Consider the following 16,688-nt stretch of genomic DNA (forward strand, 5'->3'; position numbering starts at 1 on the left):
TCAGATGTATCCATAAGTAGACGTTAAGTAGCCTTAGCTCATGAAAAACTAATCTGTTAGCATTCATATCATTTAACATTAAAACACAAGATGACCAAAAAAAGAGAGGGAGAATACACTTAGGTTTCCAGACAAAGATTTAAGAGATATATGAATAATTTAAATTTGTACTAAATCATATGTTCAATAACTTTAATTATTCACTGGAAAAATAGAGTAAAATTCAAATATTTCTCAATATTCTTAATAAATCTCAGATAAACATCATTATCACAGTATATATACACATACATCCATGTACACATATGTATACATATGTATGTCCGTATACCACCACACTTTCAAAAAGAGAAATAAATAAAAATCTCAGAATAGAGACTCCAGATTAAGGACTGATCACCCCACTAGAACAGTCCCTCCTTTCTTTTCACATGGATAAATGTGGTACAACCCACCCCAGGTCTCAGAGAACAGATGCCTCTTTTAAAGAAATACACCAATCCTGGCTCATGATAAATCATTTCTAGTGCTGTATCACCCACAGGGTGTCAATCTCCTCGCTAACCAACCAGACCAGGGGCTCCTGTCTGGTTAGTCCTTGAACTTTCCTATTATTATTACAACCCTAATGGCAGAGAAACTCTCCCTCTACTCTCCCTAGGCAAATACAAATATCCTCCGAGTTTCACAGTTCCTGAAGATTAACTGAGAGAGATGTCTCCCAAAGGGGGGTGGTTGCTGTTTTTCCATGCATCAAAAAGAACCAAACACAACCTGACCATGCCCCTTGTGCAGATACTGGAGGTGTTAAATTTCATTAGTAGTGGAACAAGGGCCCAGAAATTCTATTTAGCACCCGCCTGAGATGTTATGAAAAATAGCAGGGCTCAGTAGAAGAGAAGCTGCTGCTTTAAAATAAATCTCATTAAAAAAGTGAACTTAAGCTTTTGTTGAATCTCATTTATAAACACGTATTAAACATTAAAGTGACAATCCTTTCTACTTGCTAGGATGTATTGAAATGTCACAGCTAGAAAACTTTACACAGCATGCCAAAATATTTATAAAGGCTTTTTTTTCCATTTCAATAAAATCATAGACAAGCAGAGCTTATAAAGATACAAAATACAAAACAACCACATCATTGCACCAGTCAAAATCATCAAAATCCCAGAGGTAGTCAACAGAAGTGGGCCCTGCAGAAGGAAATCTGGTCGTATAAACCGTGCTGATGCTTGCTCATGGGGAGACCAGCCTGCACCTGACCAAGCAGTTTACAGTTCTGTCCTGCAATAAACTGGAGAAGCTTCCTGGGACAGTGGCTAAACCAAAGGCCTAAACACATAATACTGTAGACAAAACAACACTCGACATTTTGGAAAGAAAAACTAGCATTAAAAGGCTAAGCACGGGACAGACACCATGTCCAAAGGATGGACACCAAGAGGAGAGCTCTTGGGAAAGCCCTCAGGAGACAAGAGATATTGGGGGGAGGGTTGGGTCTCAATGCTGTGGATCACTCATCTCCAGTGGGCAGTAATCCACCCAATATTCCACAATCCTCAGCCTGAGATGGAATGCTCAGTGCCCAGACAAGGACTCACACATCTCCCACAATAGATGAAAAAATCACATCCTTTAAGGATTATTCAAAACCCGAGGCTGTAGTACATTAACAACTTTTGTTGTTGTAAATCGAATACCACAATGTGGCTCCCTAGGGAACAAGCCGAATTAAATTTATGTGGCTAAATTAGTGTCCCCATTTCAAATGGAGGCAAAATGACTGTTTTAAGTCAGATCTGAAAACTCCGGAATGTTTAGAAGCAATAAATTATTCTGCACTGTCAACTGACTTTTAAAAAATGGCTCTGATTATATCAGGCTTTATCTTAGTTTTTAGCTTATTTTCCAAGAATAAAATAACTTTTTAAAAGTCAGTTAAATTTCTGATTTCAACATAATTGAGCAGGGTCTAATCCTAGGCATGGTCCCATTTATGATTAATAGCTGCCCAGAGAGATTCTGACCTCTCAGATATCAGAAAATGTTTCTATTTAATCATTTCCATTTACAAAAAAAGCTATTGCAACCTTTAAATTTTTTTCCCAAATGGGAATTATCTTCTAATAAATACTAAAATTGTCACATCTAACAATAGGAATAGAAATATTAAATTGAGCAAGTATTGGTATCGTTAAAGCAGCATGCCAACCCATCCAAATAAAATTTCTTCAGTTTGGTGTGCTCATTCTCACCTCAGTGATTTTTAACTTGCAGGATAAAAAATAGCTGGCTTTTTTTTTAAATTACAAATTTCCAATGATGCCTTGTTAATCAAGTTGCCAGACTAACTGAACATCTTGAATTTAAATATATATTGCCAATTTTTAAGTCTAAACACTATAGTCTGAAGACAAATATAATTTTTTGAGATATGTGCTTTCTAATATATTTCAATTCCTCATTTCTGACCATCTAAAAAGATGGACATAAATGCTACAACTGCCTTATAGAAATCAATTTCATTGATTTTTTTTTTATAAGCCGATCTTCATCTGTCCAGCACCGGGACTGGCTCTTTAATCCATATGGATTGTAGAAGCTACAAATGGGGTAAGGGCACTTAAAGGTCTGTGTTTCTTTTGGAGTTTAATCGGATGTTGCAGCAGGAACTTTAACAGAAAGATTTCTTCTGGTATTGGTGATGTGGCGTTGCTGTGCGAGGAAGGAGCGCGCGGGAGGGCATGCACCAGCATCCTTGCAGGCGCCATTCCCTCCAGTCAGTCTGGATTCCATCCCCAGCTTCTGGAAAGCGAGGCTCTAAAGAAGAGAAAACACATCGAAAGCATTCATTGAAAATGGCAGCCGTCAAGAACTGGCCCACCCACGGGGTGACAGTGATTTCCAGAGCCCCCCAGCAGGCGGCTCGTCATAAGATACAGTCCCTCTGGCATCCATTCTACCAAAAGTGTCTAGTCATGGCTGTACCAGCATTCTCATGCCCGAGGCTGAAGATGACTCTCCCCCTATTTCACCCCTCATCTCATCAAGGCTCAGACACTGCTGTTTTCATGTTTCCTGAACATTCTCAGTGACTTCCCCCTTATTTGATCCCAAAGATGTCTAAAGAGCAGAACATGTCTTTTGTGCTGAATCCCCAGCACTTGGCACAGTACCCTGCACAAAAAAGGCACTTAAATACCCAAAGATACCTCTCTTTCCCAATATCCACATATTAATCCTCTTGCTGCTTCTGAGATCGAAGAAAACCAGGGAGCTCACTCTCGGCCCAAGAGCCTTTCCTCCAGTTTTGTCACCGTTACCATGGATATCTCCCACCAGAGCCTCCCTGTCTCCTCCCTCAGAAACATTTCTTAGTCATGATTTCCCAAACCTCCTTCCCTCCTGGGCCAAATAACCCCCTGCCCAAAGTATTTCAGGGTCTCCTCCTTTGGGTTCCCTGGCCACAATGACACACATTCTTCCAAAATGAAAGGAGAATGATGGCAGCAACTAGCTTCTTCCCTTATCCCCAAGTCTTGAAAAGAGCAGACATTTCCCTACAAGGATCCAAACATGTCTACTTGTTGCTGAGAATCAGATCCAGAACAGATGTCTTCCTAATTGGTACTTCCTTTGAAGAATGCAATTTTCATTAAGACAAATGGCCAAAGGAAGTGAACAAACAATTCTCAAAAGAATTGGAAACTATTAATAACTACATGAAAAGATGCTCCAGATCACTACTAAGAGGAGAAATACAATTGGGCAAAGATGACAGAGCACAGCAATAGTCAACATCAGAGGGACTGTAGGAAGAGGGGTCTGCTAGTACACTGGTGATGTTGATGGAAAGCAATGCAACCTGCTCTGGAAATTAATTTGTATTGTGCAAATAATGTGACTTTTAACCTAGAGATTTCAGTACTGAGCTCATACTGCAAGGAAGCTACTGATAAGAAGCAAGTCCTCCTATATAATCGAATACATACTAAACCCTTTTCTCATAGCAAAACACTGAAAAAACAAGAGTAGATGTCCAATGAATTAACGAATGTGATTTATGACCATGATAATAAAGGTAACAAAAACAGCAAAGTGTGGAAAGCGCTATGTGAACTGAGAGAAAGCAAAGTCAGCAAAACTAAGAAATACACAATGATTATAACATAAATGGAAAGTACCACCACCACACACTTAACACAAAGTGAATACTGACAATTTAGAAAAGGCTGAGATGAGTTGGAAGGAAGAGCAAAGAGCTGTGAGAAGACCCCCACATTACCGCTCTGCAGAAGCAAGAGGTTATTTTTCACACTTTTCCAACATGGAACAGGAAGGGATTACTGGGTGGAAATTTTGACAATGTAAAAAATAAAAATTCAATAAAAATATATTTAAAAAATAGAAATTCTCATTGAGGCAAAAATTTTAAAAACGATAAGCTTATCAGGTCATATTTAATTTGTCCTTTCCTCCAGCAGTTAGCTGAGAGTCCTGTATATAAGAAACACCAGGACAGTACCAATATGGTGAGAAGTGGAGAGGACTTGTGGTCCAACACCATCCATCACTTAAAAGGACCTTTCACCCTCTCTGAAAATATCATTTCAATCTTAAAACAGATTGAAGTCCACACCTCCATTTCTGGTTTCAATCAGTATGAATGCCTGACATATTATGAGAATAATAATTACCTTAATGCCATGAATACTTTAATGATTACAAGGAATAATGTATTAAAAATTGTAAGGTTACTTTATTTCTATTTACTTTTCTTCTTCTAAGTCTAAACAGCAAAAATATAAATTTAACAAAAAAAAAATAGCTTCAAAATCAACTATCTAAATTTAAAAAGACAACTATGAATTTCTATCCCAAAGATTTTTTTAAAGCTACCCTGGTTCATACTTTCATGGATCTATAATTTCTTTATTCTGAGATCTCCTTGTGATAGGAGGCAGCTCTCCTGATGATGTGTATTTATCAAATGGGCACATGGGCTGCCCACTGATTTTCCTCCCTTCTAATTACATAATGGCTCATCTTTTTTTCTTCCCACAAATCCTGGTGACAATACCCTTGAACAAAGGTCGCATTTTTCCTCTTACATGCCAGGCACATCTCCATTTCCATTTAGAAGATCCTCAATTTTAATTGAGAAAATGCCATTTCAAGAGCATACAGAAGAATGTGGACTTTTCCAGCATAAGTTTCCACATTATGTCTAGAAATGTGCATCTCATTCTGCTTATTAAGGCTATTGTCTCTTAACAGAAACTAGGAAGTGGTTTCCCCATCAGTCCATTGATGATGCTACAAAGGTTTTCCCTGTTTCAAGGAATACACTAGGGATCATCTTGTGGCACAACTTTTCCTGAGCAATCCTCTTGTATAATGTGGGCTTTTGTGACACTCAATCAATTGACATGTATGCTGAGACGTATGCTGCTATAAACCACCCAGGAGAAGACCCATAGTCAAAGGGACATGGATCATCAAGTCTTTGTTCATGACCTCATGGACAAAGCTCTGCAGTGTTTGGGGGCTGGAAGTTAGAAAATCAAGGTCACCTCCAACCGGAGTTTCCAGAGGACATCCCTCATCCATCGGGAATCATTACAATTTTTAACTCCTTTGTAGGACCATTTTGTGCACTATTCTCTGTCATGGAATCCTGTATGACTTGGACACATGAAGAGTCGAACAGGGAGCAGAACCTCCTCTGTGAGTATGTGTTCGCTGCCCTGAATCAAATAATAACTTGGGAATTCTTACTGTTGACTTTGCCACCTTTGAGTTGAGGGTGTGACTGCTGTAGGAGACCAGCAGTGAAAATGAATCTATTTTCAGACTTTTATCAAAATGCCCTCAATATGTCATGACACTTTGTCTAAATTTCATAATTCAGTGGCCTAATTAAGAAAGCCCTTTCAGGGCACATCTGCCCTCAATGTGCTGGAGGAGCACAAAGGCTTGGCGTGTCTGCATTCTTCAGTGTAACTTCTATTTCCTCATGAAACACATATGGAAAAGCGACATCATGTCCTGATATTATGGCATTGATTGTCATCAATGATGACCGTATGTGGGGAAAAGTCCCAATGGAGATGTTCCATTTCAGATCTCTCTACCTCTTGTCCACTGCCCAGTGTCACCATGTCACCTATAAACACTCTTCAGACTCATCTCTAAGGTCCCTCTCATAAAACAAAGAGCTGATATGGGGAAAGTCCCCTTCGCCCTCCTAGGCACCCAAAGCACTTTCTGCCCTGAGGTTTACCAACCTCATATTACCTTCTGAGCAGGTACCAGTATATCCCATCCCAGTGCACCCCATGTATATCCCATCCCAGTGCACCCCATGTATATCCCATCCCAGTGCACTTCAGGGCTACTCCTGTCCCACAGTTTTCCAAGGATACCTCACCCACTGTCTGCCTCCAAGCTTCACTCCTGTCCCATTCCATCATGTTGCTGTGTAGGTTAAAGGTACATCCCATCCCACTTTAGCTCTAAACCCCCAGACTCTTTACAAGCACATAGAGGACAGGAGTTATTTGAACTTTCACTTCTCTAGCCACAGATTTAATAAACACAAGCAGTCACTGAATAAACATTTGCTGAACTGAAATTAGTGAAAAGTGAATTTTTAGAACCATGAAACATGAAGTTGATTCTGATCAATTTTTAAAAAAATATTAATGAAGTTGTTTAACATTTTTCTTTCTAATCAATGAAAACAGTGAGATTTCAACCCACCTTATTATACCAGGCAGACACAATGAGTTTCTCTTCATAGTCACGGAATTTAGCTACCTTACATTCACTCTGGGAAAAGATGCAAGAAATATTAGAAAAATCAAACTGTTCCAGATATAAACAGAATAAGCTACTGCTACTAAACATTTTAATACAGTTCTTTCCTGAAAATAAAATATAAGCCTGAAATTGCATATACAATTGCAAAGCTTAAATATGACCAAATGCCTTTTACAAAAGCCTTGGAACACAGGTAAACTGGGTGCAGAATGGAAAGAGCACTGCACTGAGTTCAAATCCAGCCTCAGGTACTTAATTATTGTGTAGGCAAGTCACTTAACCTCTGTATGCCTCAGTTTCCCCATAAATGGGGATAATAATAGCCCCTCTCTCCCAAAGGGCAGGTGAAATCATCTTTGTAAAGTGCTTAGCACAGTATCAGGAACACAGTAGATAAATATAAATGCTTATTCCCTATGTTATGAAATTACAATAAACTCGTTATAATGATCCTGGAAACACAGACCAATATGGCCTTTTCCCTTCTCTGTAGGGAACCAGAGAGCAGGATAGAGCACAAGTTGTCACGCTTAACTGATGGGTTGATTGAGATTGTGAGACTGGGTTTTTCTTCTTTATTTTAAGGCAGAGCCTCTGAAAAGAGGAAAGGGAGGAACTTATTGGGAAGTATTAAGTGATATAAAAACAAAATATCAGTAATTTTTTTAAAACTTCCTACCCAAGTACCAAAGCCAATTAATAATCATCTATAGTATTTTTTAATGTAATAAACAGAACTGGACAGCTTTTGTAAAATCACCCACGTATCTATGTACAAAGAAAGTATGTGTATATATCATTTTTCAAAAATAAAGTGATGTGAGATTTCAAGTGAATCTAGAACAGAGACACTATTCTTGAAATCATACTGATCTCTGGTTTCCCTCAGATTCCCCTCCCACCAGAGCTTTCTTCCCATAATTAGTTCTGATTTTCTGTATGGATTGACACATGTACACAACAAAATGTAAACCACTTGAGAGCAGGGATCATTTTATCTTTGTATCCCAAAGCCAATCACATGCCTGGCTCATAGTATGTCCTTTACTTTTTTAATATACTGATTCAAATAAATCAAAAGATTTTTGTTCATTGTTTGTTTAAATCCCATTTGTGATTTCAATTAAGGATATATCACTTGCCTCAAAATACTAGCAGTCAAAGGTTATTTATATTTAAAGTCAACATCCAAAAGGACTGTTTGAAGGGTCAACATTGACATTGCATTACTGATACCTATTATCAAGGGGCTTGGGAAGGTGCCTCATGAGGAGCTCAGTGGGAGCCAGGGAAGTTCCAGGGTTCTTAGACTGAGTGATGAGTGGTATCATACATGGCAGAGAGTACCAAGTGAGAGTATAAAGCCCTGAATGGGAGTGAAAAGTTTTGCTGTATGAGCTTAAGATATATCTTTTTGATTTCACTTTTTCTCATCTGTTAAAGAGAAAAAAGAATTCCTACTGTGAACAGATTAAAATGCTCTCTGTCATCCTTGGCTGTCCTGGGCAGCAGCAAGGCAACTCCATGTGTTCATCTTGGCTGGAAAAGTAAGAATTGGGCTAAAAACTGTTCCCTGGGAGGTCTGCACAAAGGCCTGGGTTCGTGTATCAGAGAACCCAATCCATAGCCATCCCAATTTACTAAGAGATCAAGTACATTTTTCGAAACACTTTTGCTTAATTCAAATATGAATCAACCAGGAGTGACTGGTGGAGGTGCTGGGTGGGAAAGGGACCTGGAGATTGGGGCCCTTATTAACTGGGTCATTAGGGATAGGTAATCTTGCTCCAAAACACCTAGATAAAACACTTTCTAGAGTCCAAGCCCAGGGCCTGGGAGCCGAATAAGACTAAATGGAGCCTGAGCAAAAATGGAAAATATACCTCCAGTATCTCAATCCTTCTGTCTTTCTCTGCCAGGTGCTTTCTCAGTAGCATTATTTCAGCTGATGCTGGATTTAATTTGGGATCCAAGGTTCTAATTACCTGTTCAGAGAAAAGAAATACTGCATATCAAGATATAAGTAAGATGGAACTGAACAAAAACACAATAGAAACAAGGTGTGGTGTCAGGGAATTTGGGGTTCCTGAGGAATACAAACCCACTGTGTAAAACTGTCTAAGTGGGGGAAAAAAAAAAAAAAAAAGATCGAAGTCTTTGTAAAGGGATCCCACCAATGGATAGCTCTAGGCCTGGAGTCTGGAAGACCCAAGGTCAAATGTAGCTCCAACACTTCTCAGCTGGGTGTGCTTTCTCAACTGTGAAATGGGGATCACAGTTCTTGGCAGAGTTTGGCATAAGGCAGGCGTGATTTAGTAGCTGAATGAGTAATACTTCCCATGCGAGGAATGTAACCCTCTGTTCGCAGAGCACTACACCAATCCCATGAACCTGGCACAGTTGACCCTGAACAGGAGTCCAGGCGTAGCCACAGAGTTCCCATCTTTCTAAGAGTTGGCTCAGGGAGAGAGAACAGGGAGTGGGGTTCAGGGACAGCGAAGGATAGAGGAAACACCAATATAGAACCAGAATTCTTGTCTTTACCCAACTGTCTCCTGTTCTTCAACAGTAATGAAGTCTGAAAAGCAGAGTGCCTGCAGCAGGAAGGCACAATGCCAATGCCCTTGCCCTGTGCTCCCTGGGCACTTCCAGCTTAGGAGGATCCCACCATTTCAGCCCCCCTCTTCTTCTTTCTTCTCTACTTGCTAGAAACCCTGACATTGTTTAAGGCCCACCCATCCAAGCAGCCAATGTCCCCCCATCTCCCAATGAGTAGAGGATCCTGAGCATGACAACACCCTAGCAGCCCAACTCCCCCCTCAAGCCTCATTCATTCATGGGGCTTCCCAGAGAGATGATTTGACTCGTTACTGCCTCCCCTTCCCTCTTTTTGGGCTGTCAGCCCTTTTCAAGCACATACCACATGCCACATCCCTGCAGCCATCACAGCCCAGAGCACTTTCTTCATGAAAAAGGGTGAGCAGACATCCTAATGTGTCAGTGCTCTGGGCCATCCATGCTAAAGAGATGCTGGGGGGCCTCATTTACATGAGGAGAGAAATAGTGTCTACCAGCTGGAGCAGCAGTGAGGGTGAGATGAAAACGTATATGTACGGGGCTTGATAAACTTCAAAGCACCCCACATGTGCTGGTCAGTGCTGTTGTGGTCATTATGTTGGACCCTGTACTTTGCAGAGGCTGGTTATTACTATTACAGCACTATGTCCATGGGAGAGAGAATATGGAACTCGAAAAACTTTTAAAGCAAATGTTAAAAATTGTTTTTACATGTAATAGAAAAGAATAAAACTAAGTTTTTTTTTAAAAAATGAAAAAAAATAAAATAAAACCCACAGAGTCCACAAACTGATAAATGCTCTGATAAAGGAACAAAGACAATGATGATTGGGTGGCTGCCAATCTACTTACATTTCTGGCTTTCTCTAGGTACATTTTATATCTCTCTTCCATCGCTTTCATATCTTCATCTTTCTTTTGTAGGGCAGCTTCGAGTTCATTTATCTTTTGTACTATTAAAAGAAATGAATAAAAATATGACCATTTCAAATTTCATTCATGGTATTACAGTACTTGGACAGAAAAAAGAATATATTTTACATTTTATTTATCTTCTGAAAGACTGGAGCAGAGAAAAAAAAAAGTTTAGAACTGTTTTTGTTTTTTTTTTAATTTCATCTTTGGCTTTCTTCTTTAATCCATTTCCCTTAATGTGTAACTAGTCATTTAGAAGAGACAGTGTTATGATTTGCTGTTCAATATCAAGAGTTGAGGAGGATACATTGGATCTTATGGAACTGAAAAGCTTTTGCATGAACAAAATCAATGCAGTTCAGATAAAGAAAACAATGCAGATAAAGAAAAAATTAATCAGGGTAAAAAAATTGTGAAATCCAATCTCTGTGATTAGGGTCTGCATTCCCTATCAATGCTGACTGTAACACAAATGTATAAAATGAAAAGCCTTTTTCTCATAGAGAACTAATCCAAGAAGAGGAACAAATAGCTCTCTCAAAGATCACAAGTGAAAAACAAGTACAGAAAAGCCTGTTTCAAATCAAGAACAAGTAAAAATGACAACCCAATAATAGTGAGGTTTGACCTCCCCTGGGACACAGACCAAGATGAAAAAGGATGGGTTGGGGTAGGCTGTGGAAAGTCAGGGCCACAGACACAGCATGGGACTCTGGGCATGGACAATGACAGCAGGCCATGGCCAGAGCATGTGGCTGTGTGTGTGTGGTCAGACCAGACATAGCCATGGGGCTATTCGAGCAGATGATGCCTGGCCAGGGTCACAGCAGGAATGTGTGCATGGATAATAATGCCAGGCCACAGAGTGAGGGGTGGGGTATGTAGACTGGCCTGATTCTACCTAGGACTTAACTGTCTATCTTGAGCCAGAGACATCTCCCTGTCAAGGTCAGGCTCACAATACAATATACCAAAATATTCGGAGCAGTTTTCTCTACTATACTTTAGAACTGGGAGCAATGGAGATATCCAAGTGGTTGTGCAATAGCCAAATGATAGGGATGCATAGGGTTACTGCAGTCCCCTAAGAAACAATGAGTAGTAAGAACTTAGGGAGACTTGGGAAGGAATTGATGCAGAACTAAGGAAAACTAGGAAATGAATTCTGTGACTAAAAAGAACCAAAAAAAAAAAAAAAAAAAAAAAGAAATGAAATACTGGAATTATGTTAATCTTGGTCTTGAAGAAAAGTTGAGGAAAAATGCCTTCCATGTTCTGGGCAGACTTGGGGGATGGGCACAGTTACAGAACACTATCTACAATCAGTTACAGCTGACTTCTTGGTCAGTCTGTGGAACTGCTTTTTTCCCTCTTTATGGAGCAAACTCAGAAATGGAAGCAATATAAAAAACAAAAGATGTTAACAAAAATAACTTATTTTTCTTGACTCAGCAACTTTACTAAAGTGCACATAAAGACAGAAAAACCCAAGATTTTTATATTGAAAACAGAACTTTTTGTAGTAGCAAATGCCACCACCACCATCACCACCACAACAACAGGCAGCCCAGGAATGGTAGCTGCCCATGCAATATTGAGCTGCTTTGGGAATTTAAGACAATGAAGAATTCAGAAAAGGGTGGAGAGCCTTCTGTAACATGATGCCAAGTAAAGAAAACAAAACCCTGAACAGAGCCCAGCCTGGGATAACTCAGCCACACCATTTAATGCAAAGGCCAAGATGATTTCCAGGGGACAACAACAAAGAATGCCCCTGGGATGGGGTCTGGAGGCCTCTGGACAGGGGCTGAAAATAGATAAGGTCTCTTGATGAGGCTGGTTTGATTCACTTATTTTCTTTGTTTCAGGGGTGGATACCATGAAATACTAGGGGGATGGCAGAGGACAAGGAAACCATCAAAGCAGGAAATAAAATAACTATTGAGTGAAAAATAAAAGATAACAACAATTCTTTAAAAAAAAGTAATCTGACAGAAGTTTTGAACTCTTAAAAACAAAACAAAACAAAACAAACAAACAAAAAAACCCAGGAGACCAGAGGAGCAGCTAAAATGTTCTAAGTGAATCAGCACCTCTTCCCCAGGAGCCAAAAGAACCAGTGTCCCAATTATACGGCAGATTCTTCCTCTTTCATGTTCATCTAAGAATGTGTTTATGTGTGGTGGAGAGTTGAGATGGGGGGGGGGTGAGTTAGAAGAGATGAGTCCAACATCCCACCCAAAACTCGGTATTGCTACCCCTGGTTCTTTACCATTTTGAGTCACATCAGGCTGGAGATCTTCAATAAGTTCTTGCTTCTTCTGTAATTCTTCATGGACCTCAGTTAGCTTTTCCCTAAAGAATTCAAAAGATGTGTTTTACTACAGGTCAAAGGACTCTGGCTAATTCATTAGGATCAAGTCACATTTCCCCTCCTGGAGTTCTAGGATGTTGTAGAGTGTCTCTCCCTCCTCCTCTTCCCTCCCACTCTTGCCTTCCCACACAATGCCTGAAGCCTGGAGCTGTGCTGTGTAAAAAAGGATATTTAATAAGCTGTACTAGAAGCACCAGGGGTACTCAAGAAAAGAAGCTCCTCTTTCTTGAGAGAGGAGGAAGTCCAATGGATTTTTTTTAATCATCTCACGCAGAGTTCCCAGTTCTGCATTTGACAATCAGATCTGCTCCTTCAGCTTCAATGAGCCTATTTAAGAATGGCTGGCAGGCCAGACCTGTCCAAATGGGAACTAGCTCCAAATCAACGCTTCTTGTCAGAAATTTGGCCATATTAAGAGAAGACTTTAAAATGCCAACAAAAGAAATGAATGGACTATGAAAATGTTAATAAAACATGGTATTTTTTTCTAATTTCATTATTGGGATCCTGGCAGGAGGCTCGGCATTTCTGTGGATAAAGGGGTTTTGTAACATGATTTGCAAAAGCTATTTGCATCTTGATGGTTTTAACAGAAGTGATCACTTATTTTCATAATGTAAGAGGTATTTAAGGTCAGAGTACTAGCTTTTGCAAACAGAATCAAAAAGTTATAAACTTTACAAGCACGTATCCTTTCTTGTTACAGGAAATGCAACACTGATCAGTTTGACTTACATATGTGCTTCCAGCTGCTGCTTTAATTTGCTGGACTACAAGATAAAACACAAAGGACTATTAGAAGATGGCCCAGCCAAACAACACACTAAACACAAATCAGATTTCTTATGTGCTTACTGCTATTTAATGAAAATCCCATTTACAAAGACTTGGAGTTATACCCCATACTTGTGATTAAAATCACAAAATTAAACTTTTGGTAGGTTTCTATTCATGACTAACAGTACCTCAGAAAAGAAGAAATGAGGAACAGAAGTGAGGAAGGCAGAAGAATAGTAAACTCAGAAAAAAAATCCATAATAAAAATGAATGTGCTTCATAAAAGGCTGATGCTGTATTTTGAAAAGGCTCACTATGAACTCAACAAAGTACACTACAGAATGTGCTATTACTCAATGGCTTTCAACATTTAATTTTCAATCTTTCAATTAGACAGAAAAGACTCCATTTATTATAATTAGCACCTACTCAGGTGATTTTAAAGAACACGGAACATTTCATGGGCATTGTAAAAGGCACAATAGCACAATTCCTGCTCAGCAGGAATGGAATGCTTATAGCTGGAAATGCCACTGGTACTGAGGGAGTTAAAGGCAGAGAGCTACTGAACTCTTTGCAAGAGACTTCACCCCAAAAGGTAAGGCTTAACAACAAATATTTGTATTAGAGAGGTTACAATACCGTATATATGCACATATGAGATGCCGCCACGTATGAGACGTTCTCTATTTTCCAAGCCCCCAGGGGAAAAAAAAGAAAATCATACATAGTGCACACAAGACAGAAAGGAAAGTCCGCTCCCTTTCGGGCTCAGTTCCTCTGCCCACTGCTTCCGCCCCTCTCCCAGGAGCCTCCAAACCTAACTTAAGAATTAGCCCCTGTCGGTCATCTCTCAGATAAGCACTGATGGACAGACATACAGACACACAGACACAGATGGATCTTTTCTAGGGTGATATCCAAACTTCCCTCCTGCCTGGCTTTTCCTCAAGGAGACTAAGCTAAGGGAGCTCAGGGTTGCGTGAGGGCCTCCAGGCCTGGATACAAGGAGAGCAAGAGGCGGCATCCTGTAGGACAAAAAGCCTTGGCGCTAGCTGGGACTCTCCTCTGCAATAGGGGGACACTATGCCCACACCAGCTTCGTCCAGGGCTGTTAGGAGGAAGATCTCAGTAAGATTCAAAGTCTCTGACCACTGTCAGTGGTTGGCAAGAAGCCCCAATGGAAGGTCCTGGAAAGAAGCCGGACAGCTCCAAGAACATCTTTGGGAGCTGTCCGTAGGGTTGGAAGCCCAGAGAACCCCTTAGCGATGTTCTCCCAAGGAAGATCCCTCTTCTCTGTCCTCAGTTCCCAGGTTTGCCTCCTCTCTCCCCCCTACACCAGCCCCAAGAATCTCAGAAGAGCAGAAACCTCAGGGGTGGCGAGCCCCAGCTCCAGCCCATGTGCGGGCACTATCCTGAACCCAGGTGCAGCCAGAGTATCAACCCAAGTTAGGATTAGCTCATCATAAGAGGGTCAACTGACAGGCTCCAAGTCTGCAGAATTGCTGCATCTGGTATGCAGATATATACGGTATTTGATGGTAGCCTCATTGCTAATTTGGGTGTGAAAGCACGAGAGCCCCCCCACCCCGACACAGCTCAGACACGTGGCCTCCTCATCTCCCACAGCTACTTACACTCTCCCCTTCGGGCTTGGGCCCCTGCTCCTGGAGAGTCTTCTGAAGGTCTTCAATCTGCTGCTGCAAACCTCGGATGTATTCTTTGCTGAGCCTATATCAAACACAAAGCCCCGTCATTGCTTTGTGTGGAAAGAAGGCGCCCTGGCATGAGGGAGGTATCTGGGCAGGGCAGGGCATCCTGGGCAGGCAGGGAATCCCGGCATGGGAAAAGAGCCCAGCAGGGCAGGGCAGGGTGGGGCATCCTGCCTCCTGCACAGGAGGCGGCAAAGACAGGGCTGGGCAGCAAGCCCACAGAAACCCTTCCAGATCAGGAAAGCCCTTGGTCTTGGTGTGGCAGCCACAGCCTTAGCCCAGCTCAAGGCCGGCTAAGCCTGTTATAATGCACATCTCTGGCATGCACACTTTCTTCACAATTTCCCTGTAAAGGAGCTTCGGACCCATTTTTTAGATGTGCAAGTATTTGCTCATGGGGAGGCAGCTAACAAATATCTGAACTAGAATCCACCTCAGGCCTCCTACCTGCCTGCTCCTTGTGCTTTCCACTGCTTAGGTCTATGCAATCTACTGGAGGGACACACCTTGAAGGTGTGGTCCCTTCCACTCCAAGTCCCCCCCCACTGCACCCCCCACCAAGAGCAGACCCCCTCTGTGGGCCTGAATCTCCACATCAGGGTGTGGCAGGGAAGCCAGGACAAGGGCCACCGACCTTTGCTCTGTTTCCATCTCGCTGGTTTTCCGGTGTTTCTGCTCTAGCTGTTCTTGGAGCTCTGCTATTCGTTCATTTTCAGAACCCTCCTGCTGCAATCGAAGCATCTTATTTTCATGCTGAAGACGAATAAACACTTCTCTGTTTTTGAAAAACAGAAGCTTAGCTTTAATTTTAAAGGTCTTAAAAGTTTTCTCTTCACATTTAAAAAAGTTTAAAAATGCAGTTCCATTTATTCAATTGTTATTATAGAACCTGACAAAAGCAGCACGACTCTCTGAAAGGGACAATCTATTGCCTGAAAATGTTTACAAATAATTCTGGAAAACCCCTTGGAAAATTCACTTATGAACTGTAGTAATAATATATTGTAATATGTGATGTGATCTATCAAGAGATTCAATCACCTTCTACTAATAGTAGAAGAGAACTTTACATTTATTAAATTTATTACTACTAATGGTAATAAATTTAATAAATGTAAAATTCTCTATATAAATGAAAAAGGGAATTTTAATTATTTTATTTATTCAATATAAGGCCTTTTTAAATGAAGGTGAAAAAAATTCTATTTTCAAAAGAATAAAAAATTCTGAACAACAACTGATACAGATTTATGGAGAACCATTACTGAAAAGATTAAGATGACCCATGAAAAATCCGTGTAAATTAATGGGAAGCAGAAGATGCCATCCCTCTAGAATTTGAGATAATTTTTAATCCTGCCTTTCAGAACTTTAGCACCAGGAGGGCTGGTGTCCTATCCAATGTCATGAGAACAGAAACCTGGCCTGGAGAAGGGGTCTCAACTAAAAAGGGAGAGGATTAATAATTCAGGAACAGAGTGACCTCCAGATTCTAATCTGAATGTCTC

General features: G+C 40.6%; 1 protein-coding gene across 1 annotated transcript in view; it reads right to left on the bottom strand.

Moving 5' to 3' along the window:
• Positions 1–2,632: 2,632 nt before the first annotated feature.
• The window catches only part of HOOK1 (hook microtubule tethering protein 1), a 41,887-nt gene continuing 27,831 nt past the window's right edge, over positions 2,633–16,688 (bottom strand). The window contains exons 15-22 of the mRNA XM_031969020.1: positions 15,815–15,955; positions 15,106–15,199; positions 13,427–13,461; positions 12,590–12,672; positions 10,255–10,355; positions 8,709–8,810; positions 6,766–6,834; positions 2,633–2,823 (exon numbers count right to left, since the gene is read on the bottom strand). Of these exons, the coding sequence (XP_031824880.1) occupies positions 2,653–2,823; positions 6,766–6,834; positions 8,709–8,810; positions 10,255–10,355; positions 12,590–12,672; positions 13,427–13,461; positions 15,106–15,199; positions 15,815–15,955 (796 nt within the window). The 3' untranslated portion in view covers positions 2,633–2,652. The remainder of the gene's footprint in view (positions 2,824–6,765; positions 6,835–8,708; positions 8,811–10,254; positions 10,356–12,589; positions 12,673–13,426; positions 13,462–15,105; positions 15,200–15,814; positions 15,956–16,688) is intronic.

The sequence above is a fragment of the Sarcophilus harrisii genome, chromosome 4, assembly GCF_902635505.1.
Source record: "Sarcophilus harrisii chromosome 4, mSarHar1.11, whole genome shotgun sequence".
Classification (NCBI taxonomy): domain Eukaryota; kingdom Metazoa; phylum Chordata; class Mammalia; order Dasyuromorphia; family Dasyuridae; genus Sarcophilus; species Sarcophilus harrisii.